Source organism: Phacochoerus africanus, chromosome 1 (assembly GCF_016906955.1).
Source record: "Phacochoerus africanus isolate WHEZ1 chromosome 1, ROS_Pafr_v1, whole genome shotgun sequence".
In the NCBI taxonomy this organism is placed as follows: domain Eukaryota; kingdom Metazoa; phylum Chordata; class Mammalia; order Artiodactyla; family Suidae; genus Phacochoerus; species Phacochoerus africanus.
This window is the reverse complement of record NC_062544.1, coordinates 134,099,567-134,114,715: the sequence shown is the minus strand read 5'-3', so window position 1 is coordinate 134,114,715 and position 15,149 is coordinate 134,099,567. Positions and strand designations below refer to the sequence as shown.

At 42.9% G+C, this 15,149-nt stretch overlaps 1 protein-coding gene across 1 annotated transcript in view; it reads left to right on the top strand.

Moving 5' to 3' along the window:
- Positions 1-983: 983 nt before the first annotated feature.
- Positions 984-15,149, top strand: part of RYBP (RING1 and YY1 binding protein) — an 83,466-nt gene continuing 69,300 nt past the window's right edge. Inside the window, exons 1-2 of the mRNA XM_047779226.1 lie at positions 984-1,208; positions 1,959-2,084. Coding sequence (XP_047635182.1) covers positions 1,177-1,208; positions 1,959-2,084 — 158 coding nt within the window. The 5' untranslated portion in view covers positions 984-1,176. The remainder of the gene's footprint in view (positions 1,209-1,958; positions 2,085-15,149) is intronic.

The following is a 15,149-nucleotide window of genomic DNA, read 5'->3' as shown; positions in this document are numbered from 1 at the left end:
AGCATTCTTGGAGCCCGGTGGGAAGTAAAGGGTACTACTTGTTCGACTCCAAGAAGCTTCTAAAGCAGGGGAAATGGTGCACAACCCAGGCCCAGTTGTAAGAGTTCTTAACCCAGTACTTTGTATTGATGTGGGGCTTAATACTTTGTATTAAGTGTGGGGCATTAACCTGCTTGCTCTTCCTGCATTTCGTCTCTGAGTTCTCCAAACAAGCCGAGGAGGATGGTTACTAGACTCATTTTGGAAATGAAGGCGCTGAGGCATAAGGTTTAAACTGCCGGCATGTAGCCGCCGGGATTTGAACAGCAATTTCCCTAGGGAAACGCCCTATTTAGGCTCTGGGGGGCTCAAGCAGAAGCTGAGTGTCGGGTATCAGGGGGACATTTAGTTGTGCCACACCCTTTCTGCACAGTTCTCTCCTGTGTCAGGAGCCTGGGAAGGGGCTTCTGGACGGTGCATTGGCTAGCGGCAGGGACTTGGAGGGAAATACAAAGCTCCGCGTGGTAGAGAAGTAGAAGGGCGTGGGGAAACCCGTACCAAAAGAGGCCCTGCCAGCTCCCAGGGCATTGCAAGCCTCGAGGTATTCCTAGCGTCGCGGCTGTTACAAACCCCAGCGGCGCACGCAAATTGCGCGCAGTTACTTCCTCGTGGTGGCTGCGGGGTCGAGGTATCCACGACACTACCACGGGGCGGCGGCGCGGGGCCCGAAGTCCGGCGCCGGCTCCCGAGCGCGGCCACGTGCGCCCCGCCAGGCTCGCACGCTCCGGCGGGGCCACCGGCAGGCACGCGCCCCCAGCGCGCACACACTCCCGGGCACGCACACCGACGGCCCGGCCCACGTCCGCCACGCCCCGCCCTCCCCCGCGCCCCGCCCCCGCCCTCGCGGCGTCCGCCGCAGATTTCCCATTGGCCGCCCAGCGCGTGACGCGCGGCGCCCGGCCCCGCCCCTCGTCAGTCACTCGGCGGAGGCGGCGCTGGCGGGGACTAGTCTCGTCCGGAGACTGGCAGCGGCGGCGGCGGCGGCGGCGGCGGCGGCCGGAGCTAGAGCCCCAGCGGCTGAGGGCGGGCGGGCGCGGGGGAGGGAGGGGGGCCGGTCCGCGACGACTCCCCGGACGGCGTTTCTCCTCCGAGCGGCGCCGGTTTCTGCTTTGGGGGGGGCGGGGGTACAGCCCATCCATGACCATGGGCGACAAGAAGAGCCCGACCAGGTACCTGCTCCGAGCTGAGGGGGCGGAAGGGGAGGGAGGGCTGGGGGCGGGCGGGGGCCGGCGACGACTAGGCCCCGGAGCCACCCGGGGCGGGGGGAGGCGCTGCTAAGATGGAGATCCGGGGGCGGAGGGAGGCGGCGGCGGCGGGCGGTGGCGGCGGCGGCGGCGGCGGCGGCGGCGGGAGGCGGTGTCGCTCTCGCTCGGGGCCGGCGGCCGTGCGCGCCGCAGCCATGGCGGCTCCTCCTTAGCCGCCCTCCGCCGCCGCCGCCGCCGCCACTCCTCCCAGACAAAGGGAGATTTAACCAGGTGGGGAGGGAGGGAGGGCGCGAGCATGGGAGGGGAGAGGGAAGGAGCCGGCCCACTCCCCGCCGGCGGCCTCGGGCTGCCCCTGCGCGCCCCCTCCAGATCCGGCCCGCGGCTCCCCTCCCGGCCCCCCCAGCCCCACGCTCAAGTCCACAAGTCCGCCCGCTTCCTGCGCCCGCCGCGGCCCTTCCCGGGGCGCCGCCGCCGCCTACTGTGCGAGGCTGCACGGCCCGGGCCCAGAGGCTGCAGGGTGCCGTTGGGGGCGCCCCGTCCCTTTCCCCGGTCCCTCCTCGGCCCCGAAAAGGGTGGGTGGGTGGTCGTCCGAGCGAAGTTTCCAGCGCTGGATTCCTGCGAAATTACGACGGCTCACCAGCGCCTGTGTTTTGCTGTCTCCCCTTTTTTCCTGCTCCCTGACTCTTCCCTCCCCTTTCCCTCACTCCTCCGAAGGCCAAAAAGACAAGCAAAACCTGCCGCAGACGAAGGCTTTTGGGATTGTAGCGTCTGCACCTTCAGAAACAGCGCCGAAGCCTTTAAATGCAGCATCTGCGATGTGAGGAAAGGCACCTCCACCAGGTATTTGAGATGTGTTACCTTTTGTTATAAGACTTTTTTTTTTTTTAATGTTGGGGAGAGGGTTGTGAGCTCTACTTTTTGCCTTCTTTCCAACTTGTTGATTACGGCTTTTTCTACATTTGGGGGGGGGTGCGGGGGGAGTAGTTGATGTGTGATTTTGGTTGTGTGTATTTCATGTTGGGTGCAAAGCCTCGTGTTCACAGAATGATTTATGGAAGGGAGTTTTTCCAGGTTTCGTCTTATTTCAAACAGACGCTGTATTTATTTGACACTTGTATCCATTGGCTTTTGGTATTGGCTCCAAAAGAGAAGCAGCTGTACCTTTGCTATGGATTGTAGGACATAAGATCTTTTACTTTTGCCGTGTTCAGAATGTTTTTAATTGGCCTGTCCTGAATTATTTTTCTCTAAGAAATTTGGTGGTGCTTGTACGGTAACATGGTGTACAACGTGGTGGTTGTTTTTACTGTCTTGAACTGCAAATGTCTTTTTTTCCTTGCACTTGAAAATAAATGCTGGGGTTAGATAAAGAAAGCGTTTTTTGGAAGACTGAACTGTCAGTTTGTGTGTTTTTTTCTGATTAGCTCCTGAGGAGTGGTGATGGAAGACGGTTTTTGTAAAATGTGAAATAAATACTGTGATTATATTGAAGTTTGTTTTTAAAGCCTTATTAAGTGAAAAGAATGTTGAAGGAATTCCTTTTTATTTTGATGAAGGTAGTAAACCGCATGGTATCAAAACGAGTTGAACTACTGCAGATTTAACATTTAAATATACTTGAATGAAATGTCAAAGCTGATTTTGTAGTCTTCTGGTCTTCCGGTATTTGTTTCTGTGATTTTAGTGTTTGAATTTAAACTACTGTTTATGTCATTGAATGGGCAGGAATTGGGGTGTGTGAGTGAGAGAGAGAGAGGGAAGGCAAAACAGAATCAATGAGTTCCTGGTGCATCTTTAAAGTTGATTGCCAAAAATCTCATCAGGTATTTGTTTTTGAATTGGTGGTGGTCCAGCGTGACTGTGCAGTAGTAGTACCTCCACAGTTTTAACTGGATATTGTTCTTTGACTAATGTGTCCTGTTAGAGTTTGATTGCTTTATTTATATTTGGGAATAAATAAGATATTGGGCAATCTGAAGAATATAACCAAGCCACATATCCGACCTATGAGGCAGCTGTGGGATGAATTGGCCCAATTACTGGAGGAACAGTTCTGTGAATTCCACTAACTAATAATGAGACCTTTGAATAAAAATACTTAAGAAGTAAAAATATTTCCCTATAGGTTGGTTGGTTGTTTTAATTGAAGTATCTTTGATTGACAATGTTGTATTAGTTTCAGGTGTTAAGCAAAGTGATGCACACACACACACACTTTTTTAGATTCTTTTCCCTTATAGGTTATTAGAAAATATTGAGTAGTTCCCTGTGCTATGCAGTAGATCCTGGTTGGTTATCTGCTTTATGTAGAGACGTGTGTATATATTTATCTCAGACTTCTAATTTATCCTCCATGGTAATTTTCAAAGTAAATTCATACCAATATTTTGTATTATCATAGAACACATTCAGTTAAAATAAAAAACACTTATTGGAAGTTTAATAGATTCTGTTTTGCTCTCTAAAACAGGGAATTCCATCAAATGTCATCAAAGTTGAGAAATGTATTTGTTATTTAAAGCAATAGTGATTGTATTTTATTTATGAGTAATGTTTTTTTACATGTAGAATCCCTCAGAGGCCAAACCTCTTTATTGTGGTTTTGCTTTGAGTGTTACCGTAGATGATGTGCAAGTAAATGGCTAGGAAACTCCTAAGAACTTGAGAACTTTACTGGTGAAGAGAAACTTAAAGCAAATTCAAAAGTTCACATCCGATGTATTGCTGGGAATAATTACAATAAAATACATTTCAGTTTCTACTCTACACATGTAAAAAATCTGACTCATCAGTTTTTTGGAAGCATGATTTTTAAATACTATAGATGTTTAAAAATCTTCAGTCACAGACAACAGTGGAATTCACTTTTAAAAAACATTAGTAATGAAAATATTGCAGGACTAGAATACTCACCTACTATCTTTGGGAGTTTTTTTTTTTGTTTGTTTCTTTAGGGCCGCACCTGCGGCATATGGAGGTTTCCAGGCTAGGGGTTGAATTGGAGCTGTAGCCACAGGCCTACGCCACAGCCACAACAACTTGGGATCCAAGCGTCTGTAGCCTACACCACAGCTCGTGGCATCGTCGGATTCTTAACCCAGCGAGGCCGGGAATTGAACCAGCGTCCTCATGATTCCTTTCCACTGAGCCATATGGGAACTTCTTTAAGAGTCTTAATGTCATTTTATGATGTTTGTGGTTGTGTAGAATTTTAACATACATTTTATTCTATTTTACTATTTTTTGGCTGCCCTGTGGCATGTAGAGTTCTGGGCCAGTGATCATATCCAAGTCGCAGTTTCGACCTATGAGGCAGCTGTGGGAACTTTCGATCTTGTAACTCACTTGTGCTGGCCTTGGAATTGAACCTGCATCGCTGATCCAATTTCACCACATTGGGAATTGATGAACACACATTTTTAGAGACCTGAGAAGTTAAATTCTTAGCAATTCATGATACTTTTTTTTTTTGTCTTTTTGCTTTTCTTGGGCTGCTCCCGCAGCATATGCAGGTTCTCAGGATAGGGGTCTAATTTGAGCTGTAGCCACCGGCCTACGCCAGAGCCACAGCAACGCGGGATCCGAGCCGCGTCTGCAACCTATACCACAGCTCACGGCAACGCCGGACCGTTAACCCACTGAGCAAGGCCAGGGATCGAACACGCAACCTCATGGTTCCTAGTCGGGTTCATTAACCACTGCGCCACGACAGAAACTCCCATGATACTTATTTTATGTTATTGTCAGTATATTGGTGTGTGAGATCTGTAAGTCTTCATGAAAGATTTTATTCTAGATATTCTATGTCATTTAATTAGAAAGCAAATAACATTTTGGCTTTTTTTTTTTTTTTTTTTGGCTGCACTAAGGGCATTTGGAAGTTCCCAGGTCAGGGATCAGACCCGTGCCACAGCAGTGCCAAAGCAGTGCGCACACAGAGTCAGTGCCTCATGCTGTTGCAGTGACAACCCTGCATCCTTAACCACTGCACCGCAGCAGAAACTGTTTTCACCTTTTGTAAACTGTGAACGGGTTTCTTAAGGGAGGATGAATTTCACAGGTTTTTGTGCTGTGCTGTCCAGTGTATTAACTGTTGGTTAATTTTTCTGTGATAGTAGTTATTACTGCTGTGTTTTTTCTTTGGCTTTGTAATTTTCTTGATAGCACCAGTGTTTGACATGTGCTGCCTTGTGTAGTTTTAATCAGACTTGTTGATGCCAGTGGAAAACTTGTTAGATTTTAGATGCTGGGAAATAGGCAAAATTTTGTAATTTTTAGAATTTTTAGATAATAAAAGGACTTCTAACCCCTTGACCAGTATTGAAATTGGGTTTTATTGCTCTGAGCTGGTGTTTTGTATTATAACAGCCTCACTGGTGGCTAGCCAATGGTAATTTTGGAGTTCATTCATTTTTTCGTTGTTATTGCCAGTATCTACCTACCAATCAAGCAAGGAAGTCAGCTTTGAATTAGCGGTAGTCCAGTAAGATACAGAAATGTATTTACCTTTTTTTAAAAAAAATATATATATATATTTACCCTTTGAGAATAGATTTGACATTCCTTAATTGATTAGGAAAATATTGCCACTCATCCAGATAACATTTATTAAACTCCTAGGATGTGAAACATTCTGCTCAAAACATCGGAGACAGGAGGGAGATGTTAAAAGGTTGGTAAGATACGTACAGAAATGGCTACAGTCCAAGTTGCCAAGGCTGTAGGAGAGGTATAAATAAAGTGCTGTGGGAGGTCTGAGCAGTCTGACTTGGGCATCAATTAGAAGAATTCCCTCTCCCCTCAATTCTTCTGGAGAGGAAGAATTGATTTCTACAAAATTACCTGCCATCTTTCACTGTTATTGCCATGTGTACCAGATAAATTTAATTCTGCAGGTGGAGTCTTGAAAGTGATTCGAAAGGTCTTTTCTTCTTTTCGTAGCAGCAGAGAGCAGAATGAAAGGTCAGAGGCTCCAAAGGAATGTATTAAGGGAAGGAGGCAACACTTAATCGGCTACTTGGAGGTTCAGGGGACAGTAGAGATCTTTATTTTGGATGTATTATCAATTTTGTTTTAGTCATCTTTAGTTCTTAAATATATTCCTTTCCCCACCTATACCGCTCCTCTCTCTACCCTTTGCTAGTTGTTATTTTTTTTAATAGCTTCATTGAGACATAATTTACATACCATAAAATTCACCAATTGTATAATTGTGATTCAGTGACTTTTGTAATTTTAAAAAGTTGTACAACCATCACTGCAAACCAATTTTAGGGCATTTCTATCACATTGAATGGTTTCTTTGTGCCAGTTCTGTGATACACTTTTACTGAGTCTTTAACATTAGAGCATGGAGCAGGCACCTGCAGCTGGAAAAGTTGCCTCCCTGCCATGCTGCTGTATTCTGAGCTTTTCAAGGTAGAAAATAAAGGAATATGTATGGAAGGAGGTGAGGGGGGGGGGAGAAATGCTACCTCTCTCCTAGGTGATAGCTAAAGTAGTATTTCCCAGCCTGCTTTGCCAGTCTCAGGAAAGAGGATGCTAGCTTTTAAAAGGAAAAAAACCAACAAAACTACAAATTCACAAAATTATCTAACCATTCTGCTAAGTTGAAGTTCTTGAGTGTTGGGCAGAGTAACTTCTTAGACTTGGTGATAAATAAAATATATTTTACTTTTGATCCTGTTATATCTGAATGCAGTGATCTCTATTGTAAAATAAAAACTACCTAAACATTGCTGCAGCTCTTCATGATAAATGGCTCTTTGATAACAGTGCTGCATTGAATACCCCCCTGCAAATGTACTACATTTAGAACTTATAGACAAGTGAAAGTGAGGAATTTGCTTTAGATGTATGGTAAGATTGTGTGGCTTAAAAAAAAAAAAGAAGTTGGTACTTAGGATTTGAATGGGAAGTTTTAACTCACTTGTTTTTGTGTAAAACATTTTCCTTGTTCAGGAATTCCCTGATTTTTTGCAGTTGTAATTTTGGACTTTTTCTCCCTTTAAATTCAGATACTCTCATAACTCAAAAGTCTCTTGAGGAGTTGTGAAGTACCTTAGAAGTTTTAGGGGAAAACACATACTTAGTAAAACGTGAAAGTTTTGGTTTTTGCTGGAAGCATGAGAAGTGCCTCATCTTGTGATACTTTTCAGATAGGAAGACTCCCAGGAAGCAGAGGGGGTGTACAGGCTGGAGCAGAGCCAGGCCCTTTCCCACGAACGGTTCTGGGTCATCCACCACAGTGGTTTTCCTCCTTCAGTCCCATTGGTTTTATTGTAGTGTTTGTCTTTCATGAAATTTCTCCATAAAATACATAGAAAAATTACCTGTCTTCCAAACCATCAAACCTTGTCAAACCTTTCAGCTTTGAAGCTGGTACAAAAGCAGGTACGGTTTTAGAGATCACTCTTCTTACCCAGAAACAGTGATAATTTATTTTGTGTTTACTACTACATTGGACTTAACTGATTTATTGGTACTGACTTGATCTTATGTATACTCGGTGACCTTAAAGTAAATTACCTGGGTAGTTGTGGTTATTTGACAAGTTTTTATTGAGTGCACAGCCATCTGGGCTTTGGGATGTACAGCAGTGGTGTACAGACAGACGAGATCTTTGTTCTCATAGAGCTTAAAGTACCATGGAGAGGAAAAGAAAATAAACATTAAACAAGTGAACAGAAAAATAAGGTAATTTCAGCTGGATACAAGTGCTCTGAGGAAATCAAAGCAGGTTAGGGAATTCTGCAGAATGATGAGAACTGGGTGGTAGGGTGGCTGTTTTATAATAAAGACAGTGTTGAGATACACACCTGCCTTTTAGAAAACACTAATGCGGAGTTCCCATTGTGCCTCGGCGGAGACGAATCTGGCTAGTATCCATGAGGACGCAGGTTCCATCTCTGGCCTCACTCGGTGGGTTAAGGATCCTGTGTTGCTGTAAGCTATGGTGTAGGTTGCAGCTCATATCTGATGTTGCTGTGGCTGTGGTGTAGGCTACAGCTCCGATTTGACCCCTTGCCTGGGACAAAAAAAAAAAGAAACACTACTGCTGCTTTCTTTTGGAGCGAGGGGGTAGTTATTTTTGGAGGTTTACCTGTGCCAATTAGCTTATTTGGCTGGGGACAATTTAGAATTGGAGGCTTTGTGCATATATCTTTTTTTTTTTTTTTTTGTCTTTTCAGGGCCTCGCCCACAGCATATGGAGGTTCCCAGATTAGGGGTTGATTCAGAGCTGTAGCCACTGGCCTATACCACAGCCACAGCAACACCAGATCCGAGCCCTATCTGCGACCTACACCACAGCTCACAGCAATGCTAGATCTTTACCCGCTGAGCAAGGCCAGGAATTGAAAACACATCCTCATGGATCCTAGTTCTATTTGTTGCTGGTAAGCCATGATGGGAACTCCGGCTTTTTGCATAGACTACTCAACTTTTAGTTGTGTGTTGTAGACTAAATTCCGGCCAGCCATCATGCTGGTAATATCGTATTGCAGTTGACCCTTGAACAAACTGGTGGTTAAGAGCTGCCAGTTCTCACTCCCATGTGCAAAAGTCAAAAATCCAAATAACAGTTGTCCCTTAGTAGCTGAGAAGCATTGGTTCTGGGACCGGCCACAAAATCCATGTGTGAGTGGACCTGTGCAGTTCAAACCCCTCTTGTTCAAGGGTCAGCTGTTACTAGGATGGGAAGTTTGGTTATATATTATTTTTTCATGCATCATATATTTATAGTGTGCTTCCGTAGATGCTGAAGAAACTCCAAGTGGTTGTAGTTTACCAAAATAGTTGCCAGCACTAATTCAGTTCTTAAGGTCTTTAGGTAATAGCGGATCTCCAAATGTTTCCTTTACAACTTGAACTAAAAGATTCTACAATCATTGTGACTCTCATTTGATCTTTTGCTCTATTGCCAGGGCCTTTTCTTTTTGTGACATCTTTATGCTTTCTATCACTAACATCCCTCGTTTGTTTGTTTTTGGCCTGTTTATTTATTTATTTTTGACTGCGCTCAGAGCCTGTGGAAGTTCCTGGGCCAGGGATCAAATCCGAGCCACAGAAGTGACAACACCAAATCCTTAACTGATAGGCCACCAGGAAACTTCCTGCCTATTTATTTATTTTTTATTTTTATTTTTTTGTCTTTTGTCTGTTGTTGTTGTTGCTATTTCTTGGGCCACTCCCGCGGCATATGGAGATTCCCAGGCTAGGGGTTGAATCGGAGCTGTAGCCACCGGCCTGCGCCACAGCCACAGCCACAGCAACGCGGGATCCGAGCCGAGTCTGCAACCTACACCACAGCTCACGGCAACACCGGATCGTTAACCCACTGAGCAAGGGCAGGGACCGAACCCGCAACCTCATGGTTCCTAGTCGGATTCGTTAACCACTGCGCCACGACGGGAACTCCCTGCCTATTTATTTTTAAGTAAACTTTTTATAAACAGTGTACATACAGAGGAGTGTACAAATCACAATTACAAAGCTTGACAAACTTTCATAAAGTGAGCATACCTCTGTAACCTGCACCCAGATTAAGAAACATTACCAGGCCTCAGAAGCCCCTCGTACTTCTGCCCATCCCATCCCGATCCTAACTTCTAACATCGCACATGAGTTTTGCCAGGTTTTGAATTTTATTTAAGTGGAGTCATAGAGTATATACACTCCTGGGTCTGGCTTCTTTCTCTTATTGTTAATGTTTGCGAATATCTATGTTGTTGTGAGTGGTACCAGTGTAGTTTTATTCTAAGATTATCTTAGAGCTCAACTTTGCTTGCAGGCCCCAACACATTCTAGGGATAGGATCGCTCTTCAACATCTGTTCATTACCTATACTCTTGAACACAGCCATCTCCCAGCAACAGTATAAATCCACACGTTTATTAGGGGAAAGGAATAAAACCTGATGTGTGGAACTTTCTGGTGTATATGAACAGAGCATACTTTCGCCCCTCACAAGTAGTTTGTTCACCAGTCATTTATATTTCAGGGCATTGGTTAAATAAACAGAAAATTCCTGCTCTCAAGGAACCTACCAAACTTGTTGAAATTTTAAGACCATAAAAAGATGGCCAGTGGTGTGAACACCATAGTAGGTATGGAACAAATGAGTACCTGGTAGAGACCATAAATGCTTTTTAGAGGAAATAGATAGTCTGTGGGGTATATCGGGCCTTCCTCCCTGAATCTGAGGTTGTATTTTATTTTAATTTATGTGTTTATTTATTGTAATTATTATTTTTTAATAGTATTTCTCCAATACATTTTTTTTCTACTGTGCAGCATGGTGACCCAGTTACACATACATGTTCGCATTCTGTTTTCTCACATTATCATGCTCCATCATAAGTGACTTGACGTAGTTCCCAGTGAAATCTGAGATTTTTAAATTAGACCTTTTTGATTCTTCAGTGTAGGGTTTATTGTCACAGGTTGATTGATGCAAGTTAGTTTTTTGCCCCCTCCTACCTCATTTTTAACTGTTCACTCTCTTTAGATGTCATCCATACCCTTCCTCTTCTCTTCACAGGCTGGTGATTCCCAGATACTATTTATTACTACCAGTCACCACCCCCATTCATACATACACATGATAAACAGTTCCAACTGGTTCTTGGGCCTCTCCACTTGGACAGCTTAAATTATCTTCTGGTTCTCATTGCCTTTAGGATAGAGTCCAAATCCTGAGCATCACAGGGGGCTTCTGATTTGGGCCCTTTGTTTCTTTAGAATTTTTTGGAAGTAGCCTACCATGACCCCATCTGCCCTCCAGAGACAGTATGTTTCATATCAAACAGCTTGATGTTTTCTTAGCATGGACCATGATGTATCATTTCCATACCTTCACATATTCTTTTCCTCTGGATGTCTTCTGAAATGCCACATTTTCCTTCTGTAACCTGGCTGACTCCTGTTTGTCCTTCTAGATGTCTCAGAAGCCTTACCATCACCCTGCAATCATGTAGACCTCGGCAAAATATTCAGACTGTGTTTTCATTGATTACCTCTGTTATGTTTTCACCGTTTTGGGGGGCATGGTCTTTCTTTTCATACCTTTAATTTTTACAGTGCCAGGCACTTGGCAGGGGTTTAGTAAATGTATTTAAAATAGGTGAAGACTGGAAGTTTGAATTGGAGTAACCTTTAAAACTGTTCCAATTGAGTCTAATACATATCCTTGCTCATTAGTGCTTGTGTCTTGTCTATAAAGTTAATGGATTGAGGAAATTTGTCCTTAAAAAGTAGTAGTCTCATTTTCTGGTTTTGTTTTCTAAACATATTCTAGAAATTAAACACAGACTCACAACCTTGAAGGCCTGGGGCCATGCATTTAAAGTAACCTCCTTGGGGTGATTTTGAGCTTCAGAGCTTTAGCACATTTACTTAAATAACAAAAACTATGACGGTTTTTAATTCATTTTTTTTGCCGCCCATTTGGTGACTTTATCAGCCAAAAGTCATGGAAAAGTCTAATAAATCAAAGGATCTGTCACATTGTGCAAAACCGGTTTTTGAGGTGTGATAAATAGCAAGGTGGCTCTGTTTGTACGATGGTACCTAAAGGCAGTTTAAAATTGGCTACAGAACATTTTGGGTGTTTTTGGAAGTGTTATGCTGTGCTGTCCATCATGTTAAGTTCTTTCTTGTTAACATTACCCATAACTTGTTAGTTGTACCTTGTACATGATGTATATTATTGTTATTTAGATTAGTTACATGTGTTAGGTTGAGGTCTTGACTCATTCTTTTTTTTTTTGTCTTTTTTATCTTTCTAGGGCCACTCCCAAGGCATATGGAGGTTCCCAGGGTAGGGGTCCAGTCGGAGCTGGAGCCACTGGCCTACGCCAGAGTCACAGCAACGCCAGATCTGAACTGCGTCTGAGACCTACACCACAGCTCACTGCAATGGCAACACCGGATCCTTAATCCATTGAGCAAGGCCAGGGATCGAACCTACAACCTCATGGTTCCTAGTCAGATTCGTTTCCTCTGCGCCGTGACGGGAACTGATCATTCATTTTTTTATTTAGCTGTAATTTCAGTTCTGTGCAATGATTGACACAGACTACAGTGCCAAAGATGAATTCTCAGTAAAGGTATTGCAAATAAACTTTTATGTTACTCAGAAATGATAAATACAGATCTTTCTCAACTTCATCTAAATAACCCATCGTAAGTTGAAAATACTGAAAGTTGAAAATAAATTTAATGCACCTAACTTGCCAAACATCAGACCTTTAGCCTAATCTACCTTAAACATGATCAGAACACTAATAAATAGCTAATTGTTGGACAAAATTATCTAATACAAGACCTATTTTATGGTGAAGTGGTGAATATTTTATGTTACTTACTGAATTCTGTACTTGAAAGTGAAAAACAAAATGGTGGTCTGGGTAAGGAATGCTCGTGTCTATCAGTTGTTTGCTCTTGTGATTCACTGGCTGACTGGGAGCCAGGCATCTCCCCACCATCACCAGAGAGGATTATACCACATATCTTTTCTTTTCTTTTTTCTTTTTCTTTTTTTTTTTGCCTTTTTGCCTTTTCTACGGCCGCTCCCACGGCATATGGAGGTTCCCAGGCTAGGGGTCCAGTCAGAGCTGCAGCCGCTGGCCACAGCAACACAGGATCCAAGCCGCGTCTGCGACCTACACCACAGCTCACAGCAACGCCAGATCCTTAACCCACTGAGCAAGGCCAGGGATCGAACCTGCAACCTCGTGGTTCCTAGTCAGATTCGTTAGCCACTGCACCACGACAGGAACTCCTATACCACATATCTTTAGCCCAGGGAAAGATTAAAATTCAACATTTTTTTTTCCTTTTTTTTTTTTTTTATGGCTGCACAGGTAACCTATGGCGGTTCCCAGGCTAGGGGTTGAATTGGAGCTGTAGCTGCAGCCTAGGCCACAGCAAAGCGGGATCTGAGCCACATCTGCAACCTACACCATAACTCACAGCAACGCCGGATCCTTAACCCACTGAGTGAGGCCAGGAATTGAACTTGCATCCTCATGGATACTAGTCAGATTCATTTCTGCTGAGCGATGACAGGAATTCCAAAATTCAAAATTTGAAGTGTAGTTTCTACTGACTAATGCTTTTGCCCCATTGTGAAGTTGAAAAATCTTAGGTTGAACCATTGTAAGTTAGACCGTCTGTAGTTGAAATCACAAGGTAAACAAGTGAAATTTTTACTTTTAAATATGATTAGATCTTTATTCCTTCTCTCATTCTTGACAGTTTAGAAAAATCTATTTAAATTATCCTTTGGTTGGGAAAAGAAAGGATATTAAAAAAAAAAACTTAAAATTTTTTCAAAACATTTTTCTCTGTAAGATCGTTAACAATACAATTGAAGATGAAACTGATAGTCTTGGGAGGGAAAAGAAATTAACAGTGATGTAGGATGTCAGTTTCATCAGATATTGGGTCTTAAAACAAAGTTCATGGTGGTTAGTCAGAGGGAGAAAAACCTGGTGACTGCCTTCTAAGAACAGATCAGATTTTATATGTAGGCTATGAATTTTATGCACTATTTTCACTCTATTACAGATATAAAAATTGTGTCAGTAAGTGCTTCAGGAATATTCAAGGTGGCAAGGAATAGGAATTCAACTTAGACTACCTCAAATCAAATTAAAACAAATGAGTTTACTGGCCCACATAGCCAGTAATGAGAAGGATACCCTTTGAACTCAGAATCAAAGGAGGAATTGCAGAAATTAATCACTTGTCCAATTCCTGGACCATTCTTTGTTGGCTAGACAGTGGGATACTGTGATTAGCAAAGCTTAAGTGCCTGCCTCCTCTGTTATTTGAGGGGAGAGCCAGATAGAGAGGAAAATAGCTACTGTAGTTTAGTATCCTGGCTTTGTTGCTGGGCTCATAGTCATGATATGTTCAGTTCTAGTTTCAAACTATAATGAACTCCTTGAAGGCAGGAGGTCTGGTTATCAGGTATTTAAATCAGCACCGTGTAAACTTTTTATCATATATAGATAAAGGAAAGAAAGATTACCAGTGAACACTGGTAAAATTTAAAAACATTGATATTCTGTAGGTGTATTTGCTTTATTGTTGTATATGATCGCTGATTTTTTTGCCTTTTAATTATGAAGGTAATCCTTATTATACAAAACTTGGGGACAAAACAGAAAACCAAAACCAAACACGGTTCACCCATTATCCTGTCATTCAGAATTGTTTTTATTTATTTATTATATTCACTGGATCACAAATATTTAAGTAACTGTAGGTGCCATGTTTTTAATGTGCTAGTTCATTAAATTTTTAAAAATGATGTAGACTGTAGTTCCATGTGGGAATAGGAACATGAGATAGTATGTACTATGAAACAAATCCAGTTTCTTATTTGAAAGACATATTCTAACCTAGTTTTACATGGTACATTTTGGATTCTTCTAGGGGAAAATATTTTGTAAACACTTCATGGTTTTAGGATTTCTGTTTATAGAAAATAAAGTTAAAATCCAATTTTCAGTTTTCTTTGTAGGTTTTTCTAATTTGGGGAAAAATGAAAATCATTGGTTTCTTACTACTGTTTGTAGGGGAATTAACTTTGCCCAAATCCTTTATTAAAGAACACTTGAGTATACAAGGCAACCCAGATTAAATGTTTTTATACTAAATTTATTTAGAGTGATGGTTCTCAAAATTTTAGCATGCATCAGAATTACCTGGAAACCTTGTAAAACATATTGATGGGGGTCACCTGAGAATTTGCTTTTTTTTTTTTTTTTGCTTTTAGGAGCTGCACCCATGGCATGTCATGTGGAGGTTCCCAGGCTAGGGGTCTAATCGAAGCTACAGCTGCTGGCCCATGCCACAGCCACAGCAATGCAGGATCTGAGCCATGTCTGCGACCAG